This window comes from Odontesthes bonariensis, chromosome 18 (assembly GCF_027942865.1).
Source record: "Odontesthes bonariensis isolate fOdoBon6 chromosome 18, fOdoBon6.hap1, whole genome shotgun sequence".
NCBI lineage: Eukaryota > Metazoa > Chordata > Actinopteri > Atheriniformes > Atherinopsidae > Odontesthes > Odontesthes bonariensis.
Window position 1 is genome coordinate 663,982 of NC_134523.1, and position 15,023 is coordinate 679,004.

The window sequence follows — 15,023 nt, forward strand, 5'->3', positions numbered from 1 at the left end:
CTTAATCCATTTTCCAATAACTGATTTATTTATGTTCTGACCCTTAAGAGAGTCACATGGTTTCTACTTCCTGTTTGCTGAACCTAAACATACAGTGTCTTTGTTGTTCGTGCAGCCTCATTAATATTTGAATGTATTTAGAACCTCTAAGTTCCCTGAAATCTCTTCATAAAGGCTCATTTGTTCCTCGCCCTGCTGTCTTTGTTCCCCGCCTGTTCTGCTATAAATGCGTTTTCTGCTCAGCTTGATGCCTCCTGAACACCCAGATTCATCCGGAGAACAACGGATCAATATGTAAATGCGCTCAGCCTGCGAACAGCGGCGCCGATAAGCTGAAGTAACCGAGTGGCACGGCAGGCAGAGCGGGGATTATCCGGAGCCCGCCCCGGGGTCTGGCTCCAGCGCCCAGCCGGACCGGACCTGCGGGGCCCCGGGGCGCACACTGACAGGCCCCCCGGGGGCCCGCGACCTGCTCAGGATGGAGATTACAGCGCGGCTCCGCGGCTGGTGTCTCACACGTGCACGTGTATGCGCATCAGAGAGGTGAGGCGATGTGGGAGCGCGTGGCTGAAGCTCTGCCCACAAAGACTGATGCTGGTTGCTCACACAGCCGTCACATGCACACGCACACACGCACACATGCACACAGCCCTGTGACGAGCAGATACACAAGAACTCTGTTCAGCTGACAAAGAAACACTGAGAGCTCAAAGGCTGCCGAGCCTGCGGGTGCAGAACAGGAAGTACAGCTCCGGAAATAAGATGTTTATCTGCAGAACTGAATGAAAACATTGTTCTGTTGGGCTCTGTTGGGCTCTGTTAGGGTCTGTTAGGGTCTGTTAGGGTCTGTTGGGTTCTGTTGGGCTCTGTTGGGTTCTGTTGGGCTCTGTTAGGGTCTGTTAGGGTCTGTTGGGCTCTGTTAGGGTCTGTTAGGGTCTGTTAGGGTCTGTTGGGCTCTGTTAGGGTCTGTTGGGCTCTGTTAGGGTCTGTTGGGTTCTGTTAGGGTCTGTTGGGTTCTGTTAGGGTCTGTTAGGGTCTGTTGGGCTCTGTTAGGGTCTGTTGGGCTCTGTTAGGGTCTGTTGGGTTCTGTTGGGCTCTGTTGGGCTCTGTTGGGCTCTGTTAGGGTCTGTTAGGGTCTGTTAGGGTCTGTTGGGCTCTGTTAGGGTCTGTTGGGTTCTGTTGGGGTCTTTTGGGGTCTGTTGGGGTCTGTTGGGTTCTGTTGGGGTCTGTTGGGGTCTGTTGGGTTCTGTTGGGTTCTGTTGGGCTCTGTTGGGGTCTGTTGGGTTCTGTTGGGGTCTGTTAAGTTCTGTTGGGCTTTGTTGGGGTCTGTTGGGCTCTGTTGGGTTCTGTTGGGCTCTGTTAGGGTCTGTTGGGTTCTGTTGGGCTCTGTTGGGTTCTGTTGGGGTCTGTTGGGCTCTGTTAGGGTCTGTTGGGCTCTGTTAGGGTCTTTTGGGGTCTGTTGGGGTCTGTTGGGTTCTGTTGGGGTCTGTTGGGGTCTGTTGGGTTCTGTTGGGTTCTGTTGGGCTATGTTAGGGTCTGTTGGGTTCTGTTGGGGTCTGTTAAGTTCTGTTGGGGTCTGTTGGGTTCTGTTGGGTTCTGTTGGGCTATGTTAGGGTCTGTTGGGTTCTGTTGGGGTCTGTTAAGTTCTGTTAGGGTCTGTTGGGCTCTGTTAGGGTCTGTTGGGTTCTGTTGGGTTCTGTTGGGCTCTGTTGGGTTCTGTTGGGGTCTGTTAGGGTCTGTTGGGCTCTGTTAGGGTCTGTTGGGGTCTGTTGGGTTCTGTTGGGCTCTGTTGGGTTCTGTTGGGGTCTGTTGGGGTCTGTTAGGGTCTGTTGGGCTCTGTTAGGGTCTGTTGGGTTCTGTTAGGGTCTGTTGGGTTCTGTTGGGCTCTGTTGGGGTCTGTTGGGCTCTGTTGGGTTCTGTTGGGTTCTGTTGGGCTCTGTTAGGGTCTGTTGGGCTCTGTTAGGGTCTGTTGGGTTCTGTTGGGGTCTTTTGGGGTCTGTTGGGTTCTGTTGGGGTCTGTTGGGCTCTGTTGGACTCTGTTGGGGTCTGTTGGGTTCTGTTGGGTTCTGTTGGGTTCTGTTGGGCTCTGTTAGGGTCTGTTGGGTTCTGTTGGGGTCTGTTAAGTTCTGTTGGGCTTTGTTGGGGTCTGTTGGGCTCTGTTGGGTTCTGTTGGGCTCTGTTAGGGTCTGTTGGGTTCTGTTGGGGTCTTTTGGGGTCTGTTGGGGTCTGTTGGGTTCTGTTGGGGTCTGTTGGGCTCTGTTGGGGTCTGTTGGGGTCTGTTGGGTTCTGTTGGGTTCTGTTGGGCTCTGTTATGGTCTGTTGGGTTCTGTTGGGGTCTGTTAAGTTCTGTTGGGCTTTGTTGGGCTCTGTTGGGTTCTGTTGGGTTCTGTTGGGCTCTGTTAGGGTCTGTTGGGTTCTGTTGGGCTCTAGTAGGGTCTGTTGGGTTCTGTTGGGTTCTGTTGGGGTCTGTTGGGTTCTGTTGGGGTCTGTTGGGTTCTGTTGGGCTCTGTTAGGGTCTGTTGGGTTCTGTTGGGGTCTGTTGGGTTCTGTTGGGGTCTGTTAGGGTCTGTTGGGTTCTGTTGAGCTCTGTTGGGCTCTGTTGGGCTCTGATGGGCTCTGTTGGGCTCTGTTAGGGTCTGTTGGGTTCTGTTGGGTTCCGTTATGGTCTGTTAGGGTCTGTTGGGTTCTGTAGGGTTCTGTTGGGGTCTGTTGGGTTCTGTTAGGGTCTGTTGGGTTCTGTTGGGCTCTGTTAGGGTCTGTTGGGTTCTGTTGGGGTCTGTTGGGTTCTGTTAGCGTCTGTTGGGTTCTGTTGGGGTCTGTTAGGGTCTGTTGGGTTCTGTTGAGCTCTGTTGGGCTCTGTTGGGCTCTGATGGGCTCTGTTGGGCTCTGTTGGGCTCTGTTAGGGTCTGTTGGGTTCTGTTGGGTTCCGTTATGGTCTGTTAGGGTCTGTTGGGGTCTGTTAGGGTCTGTTGGGTTCCGTTAGGGTCTGTTGGGCTCTGTTGGGTTCTGTTGGGGTCTGTTAGGGTCTGTTGGGTTCTGTTGGGCTCTGTTGGGCTCTGTTGGGCTCTGTTAGGGTCTTTTGGGTTCTGTTGGGTTCCGTTAGGGTCTGTTGGGTTCTGTTGGGTTCTGTTAGGGTCTGTTGGGTTCTCTTAGGGTTCTGTTAGGGTCTGTTGGGTTCTGTTGGGGTCTATTGGGTTCTGTTAGGGTTCCGTTAGGGTCTGTTGGGTTCTGTTAGGGTCTGTTGGGTTCTCTTAGGGTTCTGTTAGGGTCTGTTGGGTTTCGTTAGGGTCTGTTGGGTTTTGTTGGATTCCATTAGGGTCTGTTGGGTTCTCTTAGGGTTCTGTTAGGGTCTGTTGGATTCCGTTAGGGTCTGTTGGGTTTTGTTGGATTCCGTTAGGGTCTGTTGGGTTCTCTTAGGGTTCTGTTGAGGTCTGTTAGGGTTCTGTTGGGGTCTGATAGGTTCTCTTAGGGTTCTGTTGAGGTCTGTTAGGGTTCTGTTGGGTTCTCTTAGGGTTCTGTTGAGGTATGTTATGGTTCTGTTGGGGTCTGATGGGTTCTCTTAGGGTTCTGTTGGGTTCCGTCTGGTTCTGTTGGGTTCTGTTGGGTAAGTCCAGATTAAAGCAGGAAACACGCAGACACAGGAGTGAAGATAAATTCTTTAATTCATGACGAACACCTGCTAAATGTCAGGATCAATCATCTCTAAGTTAAACACAGTTTGGAGCTTCGGCTCTACGGACACATCAGGACAAACATTAAAGCGCTAAAACGCAGGGAAACATCATGATGCAGGAGTTCAGTCCAAACACAGTAAACCAACAGAAACAGGCTTGTGATGTCAGTCTTTAACCTCTTATGATTGGCTGACGGCGGCGGTGGGGGCGGCGCTCGGCACGGCGGCGGCGGCGCCCATCCTCAGCAGCTCCTTCCTGTGGGTCAGGATGACGTCGAAGCTGGACTGCAGGCGGTTCTGCTGCTCCTGGATGCGGCTCTGCAGCGTGCGCACCCAGCGGATCAGCGCCAGCCGGCGGTACATGGTCAGCTGCACCTGGTGCTTCTCCATCTCCTGCGCCTTGAAGTGCTCGCGGTCCCGCAGCGTCCACACGGCGTCCATCAGCTCCGGCAGCTCGCCCTCAGAGTCGGAGGACCGGCCGTCGTCGTGGTCGCGCTCCTCCCGCAGGTTCTCCAGCCGGCTGCCCGTCAGCGGCCGGCGGCTGAAGCTCCTCCGCCGGGACGCTTCCTCCCTGCTGCCGCTCGGCTCTCCCTGCTGGTGGCTGGACTTCGGCTCGCCGACGCCGACGCGGCCCCAGCCCTCCATCATCATGGGCTCCCCGCCGCTCTCCATGTTCAGGGAGTTCATGCTGCCGCCGGACCGGCAGCTGAACTCAGACTCCGAGTCGCTGTCTCCCCATTCGTCGTCTTGCTCCTCGTCCTCCATCTCCTGCCTCCAGCTGCCTCTCTTCCTCGGCCTCTTCTCATCGCTCTGGCCCGTCTCCATCATGCCTCCGCCCTCCTCCTCCATCTTCTGCTCCTCCGCGCCGTCGGGCGGCACTCGGCCGTACCCGTCGTCCCCGCTCTCGATCTCAGGGAGCGGCTCCAGGAGGCTCCAGCAGGGCAGGCGGGAGCGCGGCGACATGAGCCCGGAGTTGTGGTGAAGCCCCGGGGACGGCGAGGGCGAGCTCGGGGGGTCGTGCCCCAGCGTCAGGTTACGGGGGCGCGCCGGGTTCCGGTTCTCGTCTCGTCTGTTGCTGGTGAAACCGTCGTCATCTTTACCCGGCAGGAAGTTGAAGTTGCTGTCTTTGTCGCACTTCCTGTTCCGCAGCGAGGAGGCGGAGCTGCTGGCCCCTCCGAAGGCCGAGTTCATCTGCTGGTCCTGATGATGAAGCATCACTGACCGGGACTGGGACTCACTGAAACACAAGGAGACACAGCATGAAGCAGCACATCTGTTCAGAGTAATATCTGTTCAGATAACATCTGTTCAGAGTAACATCTGCTCAGATAACATCTGTTCAGAGTAATATCTGTTCAGATAACATCTGTTCAGAGTAATATCTGTTCGATAACATCTGTTCAGAGTAACATCTGCTCATAGTAACATCTTCCCACATTAACATCTGCTCAAAGTAACATCTGCTCACAGTAACATCTGGTCAGAGTAACATCTGCTCAGAGTAACATCTGTTCAGAGTAACATCTGCTCATAGTAACATCTACCCACAGTAACATCTGCTCATAGTAACATCTGCTCACAGTAACATCTGTTCAGAGTAACATCTGCCCATAGTAACATCTGCCCACAGTAACATCTGTTCAGAGTAACATCTGCACATAGTAACATCTGCCCACAGTAACATCTGTTCAGAGTAACATCTGCACATAGTAACATCTGCCCACAGTAACATCTGACCATAGTAACATCTGCCCACAGTAACATCTGTTCAGAGTAACATCTGCTCACAGTAACATCTGCCCACAGTAACATCTGCTCAAAGTAACATCTGCCAAGAATAACATCTGTTCAGAGTAACATCTGTTCAGAGTAACATCTGCTCACAGTAACATCTGTTCACAGTAACATCTGCTCACAGTAACATCTGTTCAGAGTAACACCTGCTCACAGTAACATCTGCTCACAGTAACATCTGTTCACAGTAACATCTGTTCACAATAACATCTGTTCAGGGTAACATCTGTTCACAGTAACATCTGTTCACAATAACATCTGTTCAGGGTAACATCTGCCCACAGTATTATCTGCTCTGATTTGGCCTTGTCTGACCATTTTTGTATTTTATTTGATTTACATATTACTCAGAATGTTCAAACAACCAGCTTCTCAGTTAAGAAGAGGTACATCAATGAGAAAACAAGTGCTCAGTTTAGGGAGGCCATAGCTATGTTACCAACAATGAGCGCAGAGTCGGATGAAGGAATGCTGGATCATTTTAACTTGAAAATGTTTAATGTAATGGAAGCTGTTGCACCGATAAGAATCAAGAGCACCTTGATCAAACAGAAAACACCATGGAGAAACACCACTACGGTCAAAAACCTGAAAAGAGAATGCAGGAAAGCTGAACGTAAATGGAGGAAAACAAAGCTTCAGATTCACTATGAGCTGTACAAAGAAAGCCTGCGTAGTTATAACAATGAGCTGTGCAAGGCCAGACAGCTGCATTTATCTGAAATGATTAATAAGAATGTCAACAATTCTCAAACTCTGTTTGCTATGGTTGAAAAACTCACAAATCCTCCTAAACAGTCAAACCCAGACCTCCTTTCCACTGAGAAATGCAACGAATTTGCCAACTTTTTTAGCCAAAAAATCAAAACAATTAGACAAAACATTCACGCAACACAGAAAAACAAGAAAACTAATCTGTGTCTAAAACCTAGAAATAACTCTGACGTTATGTCACAATTTAATATTGTTAATTTAAAAATCCTAGTGGAAACAGTTCGGCAGCTGAAATCAACAACTTGTTCTCTGGACATAATACCATCCGACTTTTTAAAAACTGTTTTTACCTCAGTAGAAGTGATCTCCTACGAATAGTTAACAGCTCACTGGCATCAGGCATTTTTCCCAAGTCACTAAAGACAGCTGCCATTAAGCCACTCCTAAAGAAGAGAACTCTAGACGCCTCTATGATGAACAACTACAGACCTGTCTCTAATCTCTCTTTTATATCTAAGATTATTGAGAAAGTTGTATTTAACCAGCTCAACGACTTTCTGAATGAAAGTGGAAGTCTTGATAACTTTCAATCAGGCTTCAGACGTCATCACAGCACTGAAACAGCTCTGGTCAAAGTGTTAAACGACATTAGGTTGAATACTGATTCGGGTAATGTTTCAGTCCTGGTTCTGTTGGACCTCAGCGCTGCGTTTGATACTGTAGATCACAGAATCCTGTTGCACAGGCTGGAAAACTGGGTTGGACTTTCTGGAGCGGTCCTTAACTGGTTCAGGTCCTACTTAGAAGGCCGGAGTTATTTTGTTACAATTGGCAGCTATGAATCTGAGCGAGTGGCCATGGCTTGTGGAGTCCCCCAGGGGTCAATTCTTGGACCTCTTCTGTTTAACTTGTATATGCTCCCTTTGGGTCAGATATTGCAGAACTTTAACATCAATTATCACAGTTATGCAGACGATACACAACTTTATGTGTCTCTGTCACCGGACGACTGCAGCCCAGCAGACGTACTGTGTCAGTGTCTGGAGGAAGTAAACACCTGGATGAGAGAGAATTTTCTACAATTAAATGAAGACAAAACTGAGATCATTCTGTTTGGTAGCAAAGAGAAGAGGGTCAGCGTTGGTAAATATCTTGAGACTCGGGACCTTACAATCACTGACCAGGTTCGTAACCTCGGAGTGTTGATAGACTCAGATCTGACTTTCAGCAGCCACATCAAAGCTGTCACCAAGGCAGCTTTTTACCACCTCAGAAATATCAACAGAATTAAAGGTTTCCTCTCCCAAACAGACCAGGAGAAACTCATCCATGCATTCATCTCCAGTAGACTCGATTACTGTAATGCTCTTTTAACTGGACTTCCCAAAAAGAGCATTAAACATCTGCAGCTCATCCAGAACGCTGCTGCTAGAGTTTTAACCCGGACTAAGAGATCTGAACACATCACAGCAGCTTTAACATCTTTACTCTGGCTTCCAGTCAGTCACAGAATAGATTTTAAAAGCCTGCTGATGGTTTACAGTCTGTGATCTGTTCAGAGAATATAAACCCAGCAGAGCTCTTAGCTCCAAGGACTCAGGTCAGCTGGTCCAGTCCAGAGTCCAGACTAAACATGGAGAAGCAGCATTTAGCTGTTATGCTGCAAACAAGTGGAACAAACTGCCAGTGGAGATTAAACTTTCACCAAATGGAGACATTTTTAAATCCAGGTTAAAGACATTTCTGTTCTCATGTGTCTATGCATGAAATATCTTTTAACTTATCTAGACTGTTGCCTGTTTTTAAATTCATTTAAATGATTTTATTTGTTTCTTTTTATATTCTTTTATGTATTTTTAATGCTTCTTCCACTCCCTGCTGCAATCCTTTTATTTTATGTAAAGCACTTTGAACTGTTTGTACATGAAATGTGCTATATAAATAAATTTGATTTGATTTGATTTGCTCACAGTAACATCTGCTCAGAGTAACATCTGCTCAGAATAACATCTGTTCAGAGTAACATCTGCCCACAGTAACATCTGCCCACAGTAACATCTGCCCACAGTAACATCTGCTCATAGTAACATCTGCTCAGAGTAACATCTGCCCACAGTAACATCTGCTCATAGTAACATCTGCTCAGAGTAACATCTGTTCAGAGTAACATCTGCCCACAGTAACATCTGCTCACAGTAACATCTGTTCACAGTAACATCTGTTCACAGTAACATCTGCTCAGAGTAACATCTGCCCACAGTAACATCTGCTCAGGGTAACATCTGTTCACAGTAACATCTGTTCACAATAACATCTGTTCAGAGTAACATCTGCCCACAGTAACATCTGCTCAGGGTAACATCTGTTCACAGTAACATCTGTTCACAATAACATCTGCTCAGAGTAACATCTGTTCACAGTAACATCTGCTCAGAGTAACATCTGTTCACAGTAACATCTGTTCACAATAACATCTGCTCAGAGTAACATCTGTTCACAGTAACATCTGTTCACAATAACATCTGCTCACAGTAACATCTGCTCACAGTAACATCTGTTCACAATAACATCTGCTCACAGTAACATCTGCCCACAATAACATCTGCTCACAGTAACATCTGTTCACAATAACATCTGCCCACAATAACATCTGCTCACAGTAACATCTGTTCACAGTAACATCTGCTCACAGTAACATCTGTTCACAGTAACATCTGCTCACAGTAACATCTGTTCACAATAACATCTGTTCACAATAACATCTGCCCACAATAACATCTGCTCAGAGTAACATCTGCTCACAGTAACATCTGCCCACAATAACATCTGCTCAGAGTAACATCTGCTCACAGTAACATCTGCCCAAAATAACATCTGCTCAGAGTAACATCTGCTCACAGTAACATCTGCCCACAATAACATCTGCTCAGAGTAACATCTGTTCAGAGTAACATCTGCCCACAATAACATCTGCTCAGAGTAACATCTGTTCACAGTAACATCTGTTCACAGTAACATCTGCTCACAATAACATCTGCTCACAGTAACATCTGCCCACAATAACATCTGCTCACAGTAACATCTGCCCACAATAACATCTGCTCAGAGTAACATCTGTTCACAGTAACATCTGTTCACAGTAACATCTGCTCACAATAACATCTGTTCACAGTAACATCTGCTCACAATAACATCTGCTCACAGTAACATCTGCCCACAATAACATCTGCTCAGAGTAACATCTGTTCAGAGTAACATCTGCTCAGAGTAACATCTGCTCACAGTAACATCTGTTCAGAGTAACATCTGCCCACAATAACATCTGCTCACAGTAACATCTGTTCACAGTAACATCTGCTCACAATAACATCTGCTCACAGTAACATCTGCCCACAGTAACATCTGCTCACAGTAACATCTGTTCACAGTAACATCTGCTCACAATAACATCTGCTCAGAGTAACATCTGCCCACAATAACATCTGCTCAGAGTAACATCTGTTCACAATAACATCTGCTCAGAGTAACATCTGCCCACAGTAACATCTGCTCAGAGTAACATCTGTTCACAATAACATCTGCTCAGAGTAACATCTGCCCACAGTAACATCTGCTCAGAGTAACATCTGCTCAGAATAACATCTGTTCAGAGTAACATCTGCTCAGAATAACATCTGTTCAGAGTAACATCTGCTCAGAATAACATCTGCTCAGAATAACATCTGCTCAGAGTAACATCTGCTCAGAGTAACATCTGTTCACAATAACATCTGCTCAGAGTAACATCTGCCCACAGTAACATCTGTTCAGAGTAACATCTGCTCACAGTAACATCTGCTCACAGTAACATCTGTTCAGAGTAACATCTGCTCACAGTAACATCTGCTCAGAGTAACATCTGCTCACAGTAACATCTGCTCACAGTAACATCTGTTCAGAGTAACATCTGCTCACAGTAACATCTGCTCAGAGTAACATCTGTTCACAATAACATCTGCTCAGAGTAACATCTGCCCACAGTAACATCTGCTCAGAGTAACATCTGCTCAGAATAACATCTGTTCAGAGTAACATCTGCCCACAGTAACATCTGCCCACAGTAACATCTGCTCATAGTAACATCTGCTCATAGTAACATCTGCCCACAGTAACATCTGCTCATAGTAACATCTGCTCATAGTAACATCTGCTCAGAGTAACATCTGTTCAGAGTAACATCTGTTCACAATAACATCTGCTCACAGTAACATCTGCTCACAGTAACATCTGCCCACAGTAACATCTGCTCAGAGTAACATCTGTTCAGAGTAACATCTGCCCACAATAACATCTGCTCAGAGTAACATCTGCCCACAGTAACATCTGCTCAGGGTAACATCTGTTCACAGTAACATCTGTTCACAATAACATCTGCTCAGAGTAACATCTGCTCAGAATAACATCTGTTCAGAGTAACATCTGCCCACAGTAACATCTGTCCACAGTAACATCTTCCCACAGTAACATCTGCTCATAGTAACATCTGCTCATAGTAACATCTGCTCAGAGTAACATCTGTTCAGAGTAACATCTGCCCACAGTAACATCTGTCCACAGTAACATCTGCCCACAGTAACATCTGCTCATAGTAACATCTGTTCAGAGTAACATCTGCCCACAGTAACATCTGTCCACAGTAACATCTGCCCACAGTAACATCTGCTCATAGTAACATCTGCCCACAGTAACATCTGCTCAGAGTAACATCTGTTCAGAGTAACATCTGCCCACAATAACATCTGCTCAGAGTAACATCTGCCCACAGTAACATCTGCTCAGGGTAACATCTGTTCACAGTAACATCTGTTCACAATAACATCTGCTCAGAGTAACATCTGTTCACAGTAACATCTGTTCACAATAACATCTGCTCACAGTAACATCTGCTCACAGTAACATCTGTTCACAATAACATCTGCTCACAGTAACATCTGCCCACAGTAACATCTGCTCACAGTAACATCTGCTCACAGTAACATCTGCTCACAGTAACATCTGTTCACAGTAACATCTGCTCACAGTAACATCTGTTCACAATAACATCTGTTCACAATAACATCTGCCCACAATAACATCTGCTCAGAGTAACATCTGCTCACAGTAACATCTGCCCACAATAACATCTGCTCAGAGTAACATCTGCTCACAGTAACATCTGCCCACAATAACATCTGCTCAGAGTAACATCTGTTCAGAGTAACATCTGCTCACAGTAACATCTGTTCAGAGTAACATCTGCCCACAATAACATCTGCTCAGAGTAACATCTGTTCACAGTAACATCTGCTCAGAGTAACATCTGCTCAGAGTAACATCTGCCCACAATAACATCTGCTCAGAGTAACATCTGCTCACAGTAACATCTGTTCACAGTAACATCTGCTCACAGTAACATCTGCTCACAATAACATCTGCCCACAATAACATCTGCTCAGAGTAACATCTGCTCAGAGTAACATCTGCTCACAGTAACATCTGTTCACAATAACATCTGCTCACAGTAACATCTGTTCACAATAACATCTGCTCAGAGTAACATCTGTTCACAATAACATCTGCTCAGAGTAACATCTGTTCACAATAACATCTGCTCAGAGTAACATCTGTTCACAGTAACATCTGTTCACAATAACATCTGTTCAGAGTAACATCTGTTCACAGTAACATCTGCTCACAGTAACATCTGTTCAGAGTAACATCTGTTCAGAGTAACATCTGCTCACAGTAACATCTGTTCAGAGTAACATCTGTTCAGAGTAACATCTGTTCACAGTAACATCTGCTCACAGTAACATCTGTTCAGAGTAACATCTGTTCAGAGTAACATCTGCTCACAGTAACATCTGTTCACAATAACATCTGCTCAGAGTAACATCTGTTCACAGTAACATCTGTTCACAATAACATCTGTTCAGAGTAACATCTGTTCAGAGTAACATCTGCTCACAGTAACATCTGTTCAGAGTAACATCTGCTCACAGTAACATCTGCTCACAGTAACATCTGTTCACAATAACATCTGCTCAGAGTAACATCTGTTCACAGTAACATCTGTTCACAATAACATCTGTTCAGAGTAACATCTGCTCACAGTAACATCTGCCCACAATAACATCTGCTCACAATAACATCTGTTCAGAGTAACATCTGCCCACAATAACATCTGTTCAGAGTAACATCTGTTCAGAGTAACATCTGCTCACAGTAACATCTGCCCACAATAACATCTGCTCAGAGTAACATCTGTTCAGAGTAACATCTGCTCACAGTAACATCTGCTCACAGTAACATCTGCCCACAATAACATCTGCTCAGAGTAACATCTGTTCACAGTAACATCCGTTCACAGTAACATCTGCCCACAGTAACATCTGCTCACAGTAACATCTGCTCACAGTAACATCTGTTCACAGTAACATCTGCTCAGAGTAACATCTGCCCACAGTAACATCTGCCCACAGTACCATCTGTTCAGAGTAACATCTGCTCAGATAACATCTGTTCACAGTAACATCTGCCCACAGTAACATCTGCTCACAGGAACATCTGTTCACAGTAACATCTGCTCACAATAACATCTGTTCAGAGTAACATCTGCCCACAATAACATCTGCTCAGAGTAACATCTGTTCAGAGTAACATCTGCTCACAGTAACATCTGCCCACAATAACATCTGCTCAGAGTAACATCTGCTCACAGTAACATCTGTTCACAGTAACATCTGTTCACAGTAACATCCGTTCAGAGTAACATCTGCTCAGATAACATCTGTTCACAGTAACATCTGCCCACAGTAACATCTGCTCACAGGAACATCTGTTCACAGTAACATCTGCTCACAATAACATCTGTTCAGAGTAACATCTGCTCAGAGTAACATCTGCTCACAGTAACATCTGCCCACAATAACATCTGCTCAGAGTAACATCTGTTCAGAGTAACATCTGCTCACAGTAACATCTGCCCACAGTAACATCTGCTCACAGGAACATCTGTTCAGAGTAACATCTGCCCACAATAACATCTGCTCAGAGTAACATCTGCTCACAGTAACATCTGTTCACAGTAACATCTGCCCACAGTAACATCTGCTCACAGGAACATCTGTTCACAGTAACATCTGCCCACAGTAACATCTGCCCACAGTACCATCTGTTCAGAGTAACATCTGCTCAGATAACATCTGCTCAGATAACATCTGCTCAGATAACATCTGCCCACAGTAACATCTGCCCACAGTAACATCTGGCTGCACTATGAATAATACACAAGTGATATACGTTTTTTTTTATCTCAGCCTATAAACTTTAAATCCTTCTTGGTGTCAGTTTGGTAAAACTTTCCGTTTCTTACCTTCAGCCTAATTCAACAAAACTGGAGAGAAATAACTCAAAATAACTCAAAATAACTCAAAATAACTCTTAATGTTTTAAATGTTTTTAGTTTTTCACTGATTCATAATATTTCATTCTTTTATCACCATAATTGTGCAGCCAGAGTCTGACCTGACTGCAGCTTCCACTGCAGAGCACGAGGACAGGCAGAGAAACTATCTATTAAATCTATCCCGCATGCGCGCCCGCGCGTGCGTGTACATGCAGGCTGTCCTCCGCTTCCATCAGCATCAACATCACATGTCTCCTCAGAATGGAAATTTCTCTAATCCTGACTCCAGGCTGCTGTCAATCACCCGCTCTCCTCCGCGGGCGCGCTCACGTGGTGCTGATGGACAGCGGCCGGTGCACGGGAGCGCGCCCTGTCGAAGTGTTTAAATAAACGGAGGCTGTTGATGAGTCCGACACCATGACGCGTTTTATGGTGATAAAAACAGAATCATAACCCTTAGACGTGCACGGAGGGATCTGTCTCTGCGGCAGAGCGCGTGAACGAGGCACCGTGCGCGTTCACAGCTGGATGCAAAGATAAACAGTTTGATGCTCTGAGCCGCCGCAGAAAGCACCGCCGCGTCGGTGAAATGCGGCAGAGAAGCTGCGTTATGTAACGCTCACCCCATGTCCGCTCCTCTGCAGCCTCCTGTGGAAGCGCTACACCCTCTCCTGCTCCTCTCTGCTACACCCTCTCCTGCTCCTCTCTGCTACACCCTCACCGCCTCCTGCTCTTATCATCCATCTGCATTTATTGCCTCTTTCTTACCTTATTGCTGGTTCTCTGCGCGCAGACGCTGCTGGACGCTGCGCCCTCCCAGTTTCCCCTCCTCCGACCCTCCTCTGTGATGTTTATCTTCCTCCTCCTCCTCTTCCTCCTCCTCCCTCTGTGGTTCTGGGAAAAACCGACCGAGTGAACATTTCCTGAGCTGGTTTTTTTAAGGAAAAGGTGAAACAATGTGAGGAAATTGGCGTTACTGATTGTGACGTTTGTTGGTCTGAACGTACAGGCCTGTTTACATCAGACGCGCTCGCGCCCACGCACGCGCTGGTGAATATTTCCCGTGACGGTCTGTTGACCCATTCAGCATCTAAAAACAGCGCGGCTCATATGATCAGAATGTGGAACAAAGACTCTGAACATTCATATAAATAAATAAAAAAAATCTGAATTCCACTTTAAAAATAACCACAAAATCATTTAAAAAGAAAGGAGAATAATGAAGGAAACATTATAAAACCAATAAATGTTTACAGCTAAACTAAAAGTGAAATCATCGTATGTTTTCATTCAGTTTTATCAATAACGAAGTAAATTACAACAAAATGTCATCTCAGGTAACTTCAAAGTTAAAGTCCAATTCATTAAATTCAAATTAGTTAATACAGAACCAATTTAAAAAAGTAGTCAGGAAAC

The 15,023-nt window shown here is 46.0% G+C and overlaps 1 protein-coding gene across 3 annotated transcripts; it reads right to left on the reverse strand.

Moving 5' to 3' along the window:
* Nucleotides 1–3,644: 3,644 nt before the first annotated feature.
* On the reverse strand, nt 3,645–14,641 carry c19h1orf216 (chromosome 19 C1orf216 homolog). 3 transcript variants are annotated; one of them, XM_075449564.1, is made up of 2 exons: nt 14,376–14,641; nt 3,645–4,910 (listed from the first exon to the last, which is right to left on the reverse strand). In XM_075449564.1, exon 2 carries the CDS (start codon nt 4,886–4,888, stop codon nt 3,854–3,856), a length of 1,035 nt encoding a protein of 344 aa, XP_075305679.1. In that variant the 5' UTR covers nt 4,889–4,910; nt 14,376–14,641; the 3' UTR covers nt 3,645–3,853. The 3 variants fall into 3 exon arrangements, with proteins under 3 accessions (XP_075305679.1, XP_075305678.1, XP_075305680.1); XM_075449563.1 differs by lacking the exon at nt 14,376–14,641 and adding an exon at nt 14,231–14,365; XM_075449565.1 differs by lacking the exon at nt 14,376–14,641 and adding an exon at nt 13,727–14,113.
* Nucleotides 14,642–15,023: the final 382 nt, after the last annotated feature.